This window comes from Rhinatrema bivittatum, chromosome 1 (genome assembly GCF_901001135.1).
Source record: "Rhinatrema bivittatum chromosome 1, aRhiBiv1.1, whole genome shotgun sequence".
Taxonomy (NCBI): Eukaryota; Metazoa; Chordata; class Amphibia; order Gymnophiona; family Rhinatrematidae; genus Rhinatrema; species Rhinatrema bivittatum.
In genome coordinates this window covers 233,722,490-233,737,329 of record NC_042615.1, presented here as the reverse complement: position 1 = coordinate 233,737,329, position 14,840 = coordinate 233,722,490, and the positions used below count along the sequence as shown (strand labels likewise).

Genomic DNA, 14,840 nt, shown 5'->3' with positions numbered 1-14,840 from the left:
GTCTGATAATATTTCTACAGTAGTGAAAAAAATCCTTTACAAAATACATATTAAAAAGATTAAAACTTTTGCTATCTGCCACTGATTTCCGTACAGTCCTGCAAGCTTTTATCCTAACAGGACTAGAGTACTACAATTTCCTTTATCTAGGTCTCCCCGACATTGCACTTCGCCCTCTTCAATTAGTCCAAAACACTTCTGCACGCCTTATCACTAACTCAAACCGCAGAGATCATATCATCCCAATACTTCAAACTCTACACTGGCTTCCGATTCGACAACTTGATCAATTCAAAGTCTTGTCAATTATTCATAACCTGATTTATTATCCATCCACAGTATGGCTTTGTTCCTCATTAAGACTATCTAAACCACCATGGCAATTACATTCAATCGACAAATGTTTTCTAGACGTTCTCACAGTTAAGATGGCTAGACTAGATTTAACAAGAAAATGTGCCTTCTCAGTGGTGGGCCCTTTACTATGGAATTCACTTCCTGATTCTCTCAGACTAATATCAAATACCCATGAATTCAAAAAAGTGCTAAAATCGTATTTATGTTCCTCCGTTTTTAACAAAACTCGCACAACCACATGATCCTTACTAAACTTTATTTTACTTTTTGATATCTCTTTTAATCCTACTCATTTTAATGTTTTATCATTTCATGTTTTTGTATCCTATGGTTTTATCTTATGTTTTACATTTTATTCTCTAGATTTCTTTTACTCTTCTGTCCGACTTTTGAATTTTGTATCTTCTTATTTTATTATAAAATGCTTAGATCTTACAAAACATTTGTATAGGTGGCATATAAACTATTTTAAATAAATAAACAGAGAGCAGAATGTATTTATGTGTGTGTCAGTATGATTTTATGAATATTTATTGTAAGCTACCTAACAGAAACAATAGTGCCAGTATATGATGGAGACATTTAAATATTTCTGAGATATCAATGCACAGGAGGTGGGCCTCCTTCAATGGAAAGGAAGCTCTGCAATGAGGGGTCATGTGATAAGGGTGAAAAGGGGTAGACTGAGGAGTAATAGTAGGAAATATGTCTTTACAGAGAGTGCATGGTGGATGCATGGAACAGCTACTCAGTGGAGGTAGTTCAGACAAGAACAACTTCTGAATTCAAGAAGCACAGAGGATTCTCTGAGAGAGTAATAGTTTGTTGAGCTGAGCAGTTGTAGAGATGGGCAGACTATATAGGCCATAAGGTCTTTTTATGTAGTTGCATTTCTGTTTCTATGGCACAGGGATTTCCCATTCCTTAATCCAAAGAGTATCAATTGTCAGATCCTAAAAGGTTGCTCTATGAAAGATGTCATGAGGAAAGGCAGGCCTTAAGTGGATTAAACCAGTCATCATAGAGTAGTTTCAATCAGATATTGGGTCTTTCAGTTGGTATTTCCGTTGAACATTTAATTATTTATTTGACACAGTTCATTTTCAGATGCTATATCATACATGTACTCAAGATGTTAGATCTGTTTTTTAATCATCTTTATTTTATAATTTTGTAAAGACTTTTAATTACTATTCATGTTTTTATTTTGAAAACCGCCTTGAATCTTCTGACTAGGTGATATAGAAATATTTTAAATAAATGTTTGTAAGAATAGGAAACCAAGGGAAGAGAGTTACACAGAGGGCTGCGTTAACTTGGATTTCAAAAGATGGTATTTCATGATCTTTATCAATTATGAAAAGGAATTTTTTTTCTCAAATATAAAATATTTTCCATCAGTATATTTTAATAAAATTTGATACCAGTATCAAAAAATGACATAAATCACATCCTTGCAATGCAAAAATAAAAAATGTTGCAAACATCTAAATAGTACAGTGAACGATACCAAATATACAACACTAGGACAATAGTTTTGATAGCGGTGCATGGGCACACATGTACACATATGCCAGCTTGCGCCAAAGGATGTAGCCATATTATAACATACACGCATATATGTGCTCATGGTATAAAATAGGTTGTATATGCATACATGTACGCACAATTTTATATGTAATCACATACATGTGAACAAATGCCGCCTTTACCATGTAAATAGGGGGATTTTAGTAACAAACTGGTAATTTGTATCTTCGCAATTTCCAATTTCCCCAGTCATTCCAAGGTAAGGGATAGGACTTCCTAACTCCCCTTAGTTAAATAGCCTCCCTTTTACCCTGTTAGCATCAACCCTTAAAAACTCTGCTTACTAGCCTAGAATGTTTTCTTTTATTATTTACATGCCATCCATCGCAGTAGTAAAATTATGCAGCAAGGGAACACCCATGTCCCGCCCACACCCCACCCCTTTTTTCAATTTCTTATTTGTATGTATACCGGGAGAACTCACGTACTCGGGTGCCTTTTAAAATCTGGATGGCGTGAGCCAGCCAGACATACTCTCATATCTCCCAGTTTTGGCATGCATCAGGCTTGTAAAATTTGCTCCCAAAGTACTACAACATATTATACTAGTGAAGATCACTGTCTTCAATGTGTGACTTTGTTGCTCCTATAGTTTCCCTTCTCAAGGGTGCTATGACTCAACTCTGTTTTCCCAATCTCTTCAAAGGCATCTGTTTTCCACCAGCTACAGAGATCTTTTGTTTCACCCTAAACTGGGCTTCATCAGGGGGCATAGATCATCAATTCTATAAAATCTCATACATTCCCTATCTAAATCTCCCACTGATTCAACTAATGTAAGCATCTCCACCTCATAACCTCATCGATATTGGGTAAAGTGAGACCTGCACAACCTCCTAGATTGCCAGATCTCCACACCTATTAACAGCACAATCTGTGTCAATGGTTTAGTATAAATGAGTGTAATATAGATGAGAGATGACGTATAGGTGGCATCCATTGTTACCTATCCAGAGGCATTTTCATTTATGAAATTGAATAGAAGCATATTTGAAAATTTGTCAGATGATTGGTTAGCAACTGTGGATGGGAGTGTGCGTGGTAAGTATGATTGGCAGTGAATGAGTGATAGGAAATGATGGTATGTGTGTTTGGATCTCTGTGTTGTAGCACTTTTAGTGTTGTATATTGGGTATTGTACACTGTACTATTTAGATGTTTGTAATATATTTTATTTTTTTATTGTATGGACGTGATTTGTCATCTTTTGATATTGGTATTAAATTGTATTAAAATGTATTGATAGGAAATTGTATGTTGTGTTTCAAATTGTATATCTGAAAAAAAAAATTCCTCTTTTTTTCATAATTGATATTGGCGAGAGGGGATGAACATTCTTTAATTATATGTTTACATAGTCATCTTTGCCATACAGGTGCAGAGTACTCCTCAGAGCAAGAACTGTGTCCAAGCGTTGGATCTACAGCTACCCACTTTGATCCATCAAGCTTGGCTAGCAAGTACAAGTCTATATTATAGCAGTATGAATTTGATATTTTGTTCAAAAATTGTGTTATTTTGAATACTGCTTTTTTTTCCTATTAATGGAAGTTCAAATCTTAATTTTTGAAGTTCACAACATGATGAAAAAATTTGATCAAATATTTTGAATGCTAAGAGGCTTTCAAAATTATAATGCGGTGTGCTTACTAATTGATACCAATCATAATGCAGTCAAATTTTGACACAATCACTGAAGGGAGGACATTAAGTAAAACTACCACTATAGCATATAATTTTAAAAAGTGGGAGGCTATGATAGAATGAGGAAATTAATCTCTCCCCACCTCCTACATAGTGGACTTGTCTTCTTGCCAGTGTAGTTCCTTTTGATTATTTTATATCTGTTTTTGGAAAGTGACATTTTATTAGAAGAATTGATTTTCTTCTGTATACAAGCTGTAATTGCATAAATAAAAAGTAAAAAAAAAAAATGTTTTGAAACCCAGATAAAACTGCCAGCATGGTTTAAATGGTGTGGTTAAAGCTAAAAGGGTATCATTAAAAAAAAAAACCAAACCCAGAAATCAGACTTAAATGCTGAAAATAGGCAAGAGAATAAGCATAAGCAGGCCATGAGAGAATTTGAGAAGAAGCTTGTCAATGAGGCAAAAATTAATAATGAAAACATTTTCAAGTACTTTTGAAGCAAAAGGCCTGTGAGGGAGTCAGTTGGGCCACTAGATGACTGAGGGGCAAAAAGGATACTCAGGGAGGACACAAATAGCAGAAAAACTGAATGACTGTTTTGTCATTCAGGAGGATGATGGGAAAATACCCACACTTGAAACATTCTTTAATGGTGGAGATTCTGAGCAACTAAAACAAATATCTAAAATAACTAAAACACCCAGCCAACAAAAACCTCATTGAGGAAACGAGCTCTGTCCACTGCAGGTCCCCATCTTTGGAACCTGCTCCCACCGGACCTCCGCCAAGAACCATGCCTTCCGACATTCAAAAAGAAGCTAAAGACTTGGCTATTCACTCAAGCTTTCCCTGAGAGCTAAAATCTGGTGAAGCGACAGACGATATACCTACCTCTGTACATATGTTCCTGATTTATGGTTCCCAGTTACATTTAATTGAGTTTATGAAAGTTCTCTTTAATAGTTTTCCTGTATACTTGTGTTAATGTATTCTGCCTTGAGGCGACTGTTTTAATGTATTTCCGCCCTGGAGGCGACTGTTCAGTTCCTTGTAAACCGGTGCGATATGTATTCTTTACAGGAACATCGGTATATAAAAATAAATAAATAAATAAACAACAATGAAAGATATAATAGATCAAATTGATAAACTAAAGAGTAACACATCACTGGGACCAGATGACATCCACACCAGAGTTCTAAAAGAACTAAAACATGAATTTGCTAATTTGTTACTAGTAAACTGTAACCTATCATTTAAAACAGCCACAATATCTAAAGACTGGAAGGTAGCCAATATGATGCTGTTTTTAAAAGGGCTTCAGGGGTGATCCAGCAAAATAATATACCTGTGACCCTGTTGGTGGTGCTAGGCAAAATAGAGGCAGTCATTCTTAAAAACTGTCCAATAGCTAGACATGGCTTAATGGGGGAAGAGTCAATGGACGGCCAGTGCCATCTTGTGCTCCTACCATGTGACAGGGGCCAACCAATGGCACCGGTAGCCCTGTGACATAGTAAGGGCAAAGGCTATCGGCGCTATTTTGAATACTGGCAGCCGACTGCCCGAGTGCAGGAGATCGTTCCCGGACCCCCCCTGGACCACCAGGGACTTTCGGCAAGTCTTGGGGGGGGGGGGGGGTCAGGAGGGTGGGGGGTTGTAGTTAATTAAATTTAAAGGGTTGGGATGGGGGGGGTTGTTTTTTTCAACTTTAATGGAAAACGAATACCGAATGTAACTAATGGACGAATCGGGTTTCCCCTCTATGAAAATGGATGCAACGGATTTGGGTCCCGGCGCAACGAATTCCGAATAGCAACGTATCTTTTCCTTCTGCACATCCCTAATTGCTAACTGGATAAAAGAGGTAACAGAGAGGGTAAGACTAAATGGTCCGCTTTCCAAATGGAGAAAGATCATTAGTGGAGTACTACAGGGAACAGTACTGGGACCTGGGCTGTTTTATATATTCATAAATGATCAGGAAAAGGGAACAACAAATAATATGATCAAATTGCAGATGACACAAAATTATTCAAAGTTGTTAAAACAGCAATGGATTTTGAGGTACAGCAGAGGAATCTTGTGAGACCACGAGACTGGGCAACTGAATGGCAGATGAAATTTAATGTGGAAAAGTACAAAGTGCACATAGGGAAAAAAAATCCCAGCTACAGTTACCTAATGCTGGGTTCTGTATTGGGAGTCATTACCCGGGAAAAGGACCTTGGAGTCTTTGTGGAGAATACCTTGAAATCTTCAGATCAGTGTACAGAGGTCAAAAAAGCAAATAAAATGTTAGGAATGATCCAAAAAGGAATGGAGTATCAAATGTAAAAAAAAATATCATATCCCGCCTGTATTTGAGCCATGGTGTGACAGCACCTTGTGGGCGGTTCTGGTCACCCCCATCTCAAGAAAGACATAGCAGAGCTAGAAGAGGGTGACAAAAATAATAGAGAATGGAGCGGCCCTTCTGTGATGAGAGGCTATGCAGGCTAGGGCTCTTCAGCTTGGAAAAGGGAACCTTGAGATGCGACATGGAAGAAGTTTCTAAAATAATGAGTGAGTTGGAATGGGCAAATAAAGGAAGATCTGCCTTTTCAAAAAATACTAAAATAAGGGGACCCTCCAAGAAAGTAGCAACCAGCAGATTTAAAACAAATAATTTAAAGTATTATTTTTTTTACTCTGCATGCGAGTGAGTTATGAAATTTTGTTACGAGGATGTTATCTACCTAACACAGCAGGGTTTAAAAAAGGTTTGGACAAGTTCTTAGAGGAAGAGTCTATAATACATTATTAGATAGACAAAAGAAAGCTATTGATATTCGTGGGAATGAATAGCAGGAATTAGATATACTTTATGGGATCTGCCAGGTACTTGTGACCTGTATTGACCACTGTTAGAGACAGGATGTAGGGCTTGATGCACCTTGATCTGATCCAGCATGGCAATTCTTAGGTTTTTGTGTGAGCTGCAATTATGAAATGCCAGCACCAAATAGGATTCTAAGTAATTTTTGAGTTCAGAAAGTATAGTAGCCTTTGAACCTTATAACTATTGAGAAGTTGTCATGGATGTGAGCCCTCGGACTATGGCTTGGTTGACTCAGCCTGGTAGGCGAACCCACTAGGCCCATGCCGACAGCAAGTGGACTCGCTTTTACAAGGACTGGGTCTAGAGCTTCACCTATACCAGCCCCGTTCCCTGCAGGTTGAGCCCTTGAGTTCCAGGAGCCAGCAGGGCTTAAGCGAAAGTCCTGTAAGGAGCAGTCATACGCAGTTGAGTATCGAGTCGAGGTCAGGGCGGGCATTGTCCACGTTCAGGCTGATGTCGGGGCAAGCGGAGATCAGGCAGTGTTGAGGTCCAAGCTGAGGTCAGGGCAGGCGGCAATCCAGAACAATAGAATCCAAGGCAAGGGTCAGAACCAGTACTCGAGCAGAGACAGACAGACAAGGTACTGGGAGTCTAGGACAGGGCAAGTCCTGGGAGGCAAGGCAAGGAGACAAGCAAGTACAGAGCCAACGATAGCAACACACATTGCAAGAGCAGGAGAACCTGTTGCTGAGGCACTAAAGAACGGGGCTGCTGGGTTTAAATAGCCAGCCTCCAGTGATGTGGTCATACAGAACCACCAGGCCTTTCCTGCCATGGGGCCTATATTTAGAGTGGAAGCGCGCAGTAGCAGCAGTATCCCAGCCGTGAAGAGGAAGACCTGGCGTCTGGGTGAATCGACGGCATCCTGAGGTGAGTATGGCTGGCCAAACGTTACAGAGGTCAGATTGATTGATTGTCTGACTTGACACTGGAACATTTATAACAAAAGATACTTTTAATTTCAAACTTTTAAAAGAAAACTATACTTTGTGAGAGCAACTGTCACACTGCCCACAGAAGTGCAAAATCAGTTGCTGTATTTTTACCCACAGACTATGCACCTGTTTTCAAAGGGAAAATACCTTTTGATTATTCCCTAAGAAATAATCTGCACCTTTTTTTCATGTATTTTTGAAAATTCAAAAGTAAGCACATATTTACAATCCTTCCCCGCTCCCCTGGAAAAGCCTCCTTTCACTGCAGGTAAATTTACATGCATAGTGGCACTGCATGTAAATTTTAACCTGCACATAGGTGGATGATTTTCAAATGCTATTTTACCTATGGAAATGGGTTTGAAAATTGCTCTGTGCAAAATTTCCTATGTACAGTTTGCAAGTAGGAATCTCAGAAGACTTGTGGGAGAGACTCTTAATATTTTCTCATGTCTTATTTTTGAAGTGTTATGTTTTTCCTTTTTTTAAAGAATTGTTTATTGTAATGATTGAACATGAATATTATCTGTACCATAATTTGAGAAATAAAGCATTTTTTAAAAATGTATTTTCTCTCTGCTGCAACATACCGGTTGCATATTACTGCTTTACTGGCAGTTTTCTGTCAGCCTTTCCAGTGCTTGAAGTGAACACCCACAGAGAAGAAGCAATAGTGGGGGGGGGGGGGAAATGTCAGTTTTAATTTAGTCATGAGGTATCTTACTGTCATCTGCAAAAAGACAGAGATAGCTGTAAGCCCACACAGAGGCTATCCTCACATCCATAGGTGGGGAGAGGCCCCCCTGCCTCTCCCCACCCCCAGCACACACACACTCACACACTTTCTGCCACAGCCCAGTGAAATGAAACAAAGCAGTATAAGTCCATACATTGATCACCAGCTTTGTCTTGTATTACATTCTTTCTCATCTGCAGGATGGCTACCCAACTTAGGGCAATATTGATCATTGGGTTATGTACATGAGTTGTTTTGGTTGCTTTTCTTGGCCTTTTAAGTCCCAGAAAAAAAGTGTAAATACAATTGCCAGGTGAATGTAGAGAAGTAGTAGTTGATGTACAGAATTAATGTTGAATTTCAGGTCTGGTTTCTGAGACCTTTTGAAAAAAACATTTTAATTTGTGACCTTCAGAACTAGGCACTGTGTGTTCGCAACTGTCGTCAGAATGTGAAAGTAAGATATTAAATGGTATGGATTCTCTGACCTTTTTTTATTCTGGTGCAAGTCTTAGTGTCATAATCCTAAATTCATTAGTTGTTAGTTGAAGTCTGTGGCAAAATGGCATCCTGATTAGTGAAGGTTCATATTGTGTGATGTAGTTGGAAATCATATGCTGTGCTCCCTAAGAAATGAAATATTCATATGACTCTCACGTGAGCCCCATGAGAACACACTAGAAGCATGCTAACATGCATTAATCATGCACCCTTACATTGGCTATAATATTTCAGCAAACAAAAAATTATCTGTGACATCACCTCATCCTAAAGTACTGATTCCTCATTGGCCCCAGCATTCAGACATGCAAAATCTCCACTGACATGGCACTCCCTAAGACATCCAGTTCTCATTGCGCTGTCATGCTATGGGACATCCACTGGACTTGTCACTTTTTAAGACATTAACTTCCTTCATTCCCTGTCATTTCTAGATTAACTTTGCACTGCTCTCTCTCTCCACCGTGTCTGTCTTTAGTTCTCTTGCACCCTGTTCCCTTTCTCTTGCTGTCCTGTGCTCCCTATTCACATTGTATTTCCTTGGTATAATATGCAGAACCTTGCCTACTGTGTGACATATTTGTTGCGTATTGCACTTTAGGCATTATGAAGTGAAGATGGAGATGATTCAGACTGAGTGTTAGTGTTACTGCTATTACAACTATTTATTATTTCTAAAGAGCATTTAGACATATGCTGTGCTGTACATATGAGAGACTCTGTGGACTTCACAGTGTGGTCAAGACAAACCTTACTTTATCTATCTATTCATGGTTCTAGGCAGATTGTTTCAAATACATTGTCATTAAAATCATAAACAAAAAACAAATGAATGGGGAATTAAATTAGTATGATGTGTTCTGGTGTCCGGTAGCACTCGTGAGTGTGATAGCCATATTGTGGTTATAACAATTGTGATAGTGTGTATCGTTTTTAATTTCAAAATACAAAATATACGGTAGTATCTCTCAAAAAAAACTTTTTTTTCAAATTTAATTATATAATCCTTAGTCTTTGACTTGTGTGTTACTCGGCGGCATTTGCTGTTTGACAGTCCTACATAAACAGGTATAAAATCACTTTAGATATATTTTCTAAACATGAATGGTCTTATTTTGATTCCACGTCGCTAATAGTTTGTTACCAAACCTGGTGCAGTGTGGCAGGCTGACTTGTAGTTAGGCGTCTGCAGCTCCACAGGGTCCCCAGATACCTAAGGCAGCATAATAAATGAAACATGCCTAAAAAGTAACACACATTCTAAAAATGAACAAAAAATAGTCAAGTGTGTTTGCAGGAAACATTTTTTCAGTTCCCAGGAGGATAGTCTGGGCAAGCTGACTTGGGGATGCCTACTCTTGGAGCAGACTTGCATACCAAGGAATCCCCTCTCCGGGGTCCAGGAGGAGTGCAGGTGTTGGGATTCCCTTCCTGTGCCGTAAGAGGAGAGAAACAACATGGGGTTGGGGGAATTCTCACCCCAGAAGCAAAGATTGAGCATAGATGACATTTTACAGAAAAAAAAACTTCTGTGCTTTTTCACAGGCTTTCACTTTTAAACGAGTAACACAAAATAATACTGTAGCTTTAGTTCTTTTCAAATCTAAACCTGTAGGATGTCATCCTGAATGTCATGGTTGCAGGTGAAAGGAACAAACTCAAAATCTAGGAAGGAGCTTTCTAATTCCTCTTAGAATATGGCTGTCTACAAAGCAGTCTGAGTTTTAGAGTCAGATACTGGTGTTAAACGAATTTCACATATACAGTAAGCATTTGCCAGTAAATGACAAAATCTGTAGCTAGCCAAAGCAAAGTTTCTGCTGTGTATAATCCAGGGTTGCTTAAAACTCGATTATTTAATGGCCCAGTGTCAAGCAGATGCATAGTTGATTTTCATACAGTGAAGTCTATCCTGGAGGAAAAAAATCTGTGGCGTACAAGCTGAAAAATATGTGCAGCTTAGAAAGGAAAACTTATTTCCTGTTATTTATTACTGTTAATATATGCTTCTACTATACATTTCATCCACCCAAAGTTATTTATGTTAATACATTTCTTGCATTAACTTTTTGGATTTAATAGTACTGCATTTCATTAAATTTTCTAACAAAATTCATTGGAAAACCAGATCCTTTGGTGATCTATTGACTCAAACTTTAAAAAAAGTAGAAGTACCATTTCACAGTAAAGTCAAGCACAGTACTTCACAAGCAAAGAATCTCAGCAAACAGATTCCTCTATACCGATAAGAGGAGTAAATGCATTGTCAACACAGTCTCAGCCAGTGCTCCTGAAGCATCACTGAATCTCAACAGTCCTCTTGCTCTGTTTATTTTCTCTACTCCTTTTGTTATTTTGGAGAAGATTGTGTTAGCCTGGGTTTTGTTTTGCTGGCACAGAGTTTTCCCTGTGTGGATTACTGTATGGATCCACCTGTGTGGATTACTGTATGGATCCACCTGTGTGGATTACTGTATACCCTTTTTGTTTGCTGCAGCACAATAACTGTGTCATTGAAAGTCTTCAGAGGTATGCAAAACTCTGCTGCATTTGCTCTTGTGCTTTGCAAAATATATCTAAATGGTAACTATCTTCTGTTTTTTTTCCCTTCCTAGATTTAGTTCTCAGCATCGTTTTTGGGCCCCCAATGAGTTAGAGGAAGAGGTAGAGAATAAAGAAATGACAGCGATGTTAAAAAGCCGGTATATAAGTTTCCCTGGCACGTTCGAGCCTGTGAAACACAAGTGCAGTGCACCGATGCCAGATGGGAGGCTCTGTGAGAGGCAAGATAGGTTTAAGGTGTGTATGTATGTATGAGAGTATCTAGAAAACCAAAGACTGGGGCTAAACAAAAGGTGTACCAATAAAGCAACAACCACAAAATCTAGTAAAAGGGGGATACCGACTTGCAGAATACTACTTTACCAAAAATATATCCTTTTGGGGTTTTTTTTTCTAAAACAGGAAGAATGTTTCATTTGATCTTCAAGAGGAAAATGTTTCTTTATGCATCAGTATAAGAGATCTCGATAGAACATTTGCCCTTTATTTGTATCTCATTGGTAGAGGGGGTAAATCAGGCCAAGTTCAAAATTGGCTAAGTTTAACCTCAGTATCCATAAATGTGGAGAGGTGAGAGCAGGACAGAAGTTGCCATTCATTACATCTCTGGTTATATATATAAAAAAAGTCTATAATGCTCACAGCAGCATTCAAGTAACCTCAAAGACCTGGGAAGACTTCTTTGAATTTTGTGGAGATTTTTTTTAGTTGTTGGATGTTCATTTCAGCTCTGCCAAACTTGTCTCATAAATCAGAGTGAGATGCCTTAGTTCCAGCCTCACTTGGATCTACCTCTGAATCGTATGGCTAACCCCCTGCTATTGCTTTTGTAACACATCCTGTTAAATTATCATAAGTATGAAAACTGAAGCAGTCAAAATATGTAACACAGCAAGTGTCCTTAATATCGGATTTTGCCACATTTATTTTTATCTGTTATTGAATGAACTTAAGTTGGCCAAAAGCTCTTAGGGATATTTTAATTTTGTTCTCATTGATGTTTGTATATATCCCTTATAGTTATTTAGCTTCTAGAGCAAGAATATGTATAAGAAACATGCCTCTAAAATGAACAAAAAATAGGTCTGTTTGCATATATATAAAATCATGTTAAAAAAAAAAGTGGATCATAAGAAAATAAACTGCTTCTAAGTAATACAAAGCAGACAAAATGTTTTTAGCTTAACAGCATCATAAGGGGTCTGTTAAGCATCATTTTGCTTCAAATAGTATTTCCACTCTGTTCAAATCACTTATGATGCCGACTATTAATTAAAATCTTTTTTTGTTGACTTCATTTGGTATTTCTTAGAAGTTGTTTTATTTTGTGTGCCCCACTTATTTTATAGATAATTATATACAGTACTTGGTGAGGTGTATTTTTACTGTTTGGCCTAAAAAGATTCACATGACCTAATGAAAGCCTGGTACATAGAGGGACAATAGATTGGTTGAAGAGCTTATTAAATTAGAGTTTCAAGGAAAATACAGTCAAGTTAGACAGTTAGACAGTATTCTGCAGTCCTGTAATAAGTTGTAAGGACTATTCACCAGTGAGGTATACAGATAAAACTAGTGTTCTTTTCTCTGCAAGCTGATAGGCCGATACAGTACAGTGCACTCCGGAGTGCACTGTTAGCCTGCTCTTGGACGCGCGTTTTCCCTTACCCCTTATTCAGTAAGGGGAGGAAAACGCGCGTCCAACCCGCGGCACCTAATAGCGCCCTCAACATGCAAATGCATGCAAATGCATGTTGAGGGCCCTATTAGGTATGCGCGCGGGATGCAGAAAGTAAAATGTGCAGCCAAGCCGCACATTTTACTTTCAGAAATTAGCGCCGACCCAAAGGTCGGCGCTAATTTCTTCCGGCGCCGGGAAAGTGCACAGAAAAGCAGTAAAAACTGCTTTTCTGTGCACCCTCCGGCTTAATATCATAGCGATATTAAGTCGGAGGTCCCGAAAAGTAAAGAAAAAAAAAAAATTTTGAATTCAGCCCGCGGCTGTCTGGCCGAAAACCGGACGCTCAATTTTGCCGGCGTCTGGTTTCCGAGCCCATGGCTGTCAGCGGGTTCGAGAACAGACGCCGGCAAAATTGAGCGTCAGCTGTCAAACCCGCTGACAGCCACCGCTCCTGTCAAAAAGGAGGTGCTATGGATGCGCTAGTGTCCCTAGCGCCTCCTTTTACCCGGAACTACCGCGTCACCTAATTTAAATAGAGAATCGCGCGCACCGGCGAAGGACCGGTGCGTGCGCCGGGAGAGCGGGCGTTCTTCTGCTCTCCCGCGGACTTTACTGTATCGGCCCGTTAGTGAGTATCGTCTTCCAGGCCAGCTGCCTTCTTGTGGCTGACTGCAGGCTCCACAGCTTTGACTGTCATTACCTGCTGTTCCCCACCACAACACCTTCTAGCAGTAGCTGTCCCCGGTCCACTAGATAAATGCAGCCAATCGCTGGCCACAAAGCCTCAGATACCTGCTTACCTAGGTCGTGGGAAGTTTGTATTCAAATGCTGGTTTCTCAACCCCAGATGCCTTCCTGGTCTTTGACAACAGTGCCTCCCCCCCCGGGTGTCATCTTAGACTGCATCTAGGGAGAGACAGACAAGTGAACAAACAGGACCAGGTTATCTGTGTTTTTGTACAGGGCTGTGTACATCAAGTAGCACTATAGAAATAAGTAGTAGAAGTAAAGAACGCCGAATAATTCCTAGCTTTGGGAAATGCTGACATCTTGTGGCCACTGCTGGTGCCGCAGCCTATTATAGAACTTTTTTCCGTCTTGAGCTTGCATGCACTTGTAGAGTTGGACTACAGGGAGCACATAGTCAGACTGTGACTCTGGGCTGCACATGTGATGAAATTGTGGAACTGATAAGCTACATTGGAGGCAGTATTTCAGTAATGCATGGTGGGGAGAGTAAGTGGTTTGTGTCGCTGAGGAGATGTGTTGGCAGAGAATGGTGGTGACACAGCTGTTGGGCTTGGTGTAGTGGCAGTGAGGGTAGTGGTGTTAGCCACATTTGTGTTTTGGGAGCAGTATGAGGCTGATGCCAGTGTGCCAAGCAGATGCACCCTAGGAGCTGCATCGGCTGGGCTGCTGGGCAGCAGGAGGGGAGGCATAAGAATAGCTGAGACAGAGGGGACTGACATTGGTTTGGAGGAGCATGAGAGAAAATTGACGTGGTTGGGAGTGGCGATAAGGTTAGTGAGGGTTGTAGCCAGGGGTGGGGATTGAGAGAGGGCACTAGGGATGGATGGATAATGGGAAGGAAACCGAAAGAGGACTTGGCATCCAATGAAATGTTTCAACAATCCATCTTCCTTCCCCACTTCAGAGCCTTAAACTAAATGTAAATCATGGCCTCAAGTTAAACAAAAGTTTGTTTGTTTGTTTTTTTGGTTTTTTTTTTATAAGGAATATTTTGTGTCTCTTATTTAAATATGAGATGTGGATTGAGTGTGCCTTCATACAATGCTAAACAGATGTTCAGCTATCGTGTCTATAAGCCATGTTCTGGCTTTAAAATCATTAGGCACCTCAATATGGTTTTAAAGTACTGTTTGTGTCCACTGGTTTGCGTGCTCATCAATTTCTTTTCTTATATGCAAGCCACTGCTTAACTTATAC

The 14,840-nt window shown here is 39.5% G+C and overlaps 1 protein-coding gene across 2 annotated transcripts in view; it reads left to right on the top strand.

The window, feature by feature from the left end:
• The window catches only part of UVSSA (UV stimulated scaffold protein A), a 209,132-nt gene that overhangs the window by 159,937 nt on the left and 34,355 nt on the right, over window positions 1–14,840 (top strand). For both annotated transcript variants that reach the window (XM_029592666.1, XM_029592673.1), the window contains exon 11: window positions 11,266–11,449. In XM_029592666.1, the coding sequence (XP_029448526.1) occupies window positions 11,266–11,449 (184 nt within the window). The remainder of the gene's footprint in view (window positions 1–11,265; window positions 11,450–14,840) is intronic.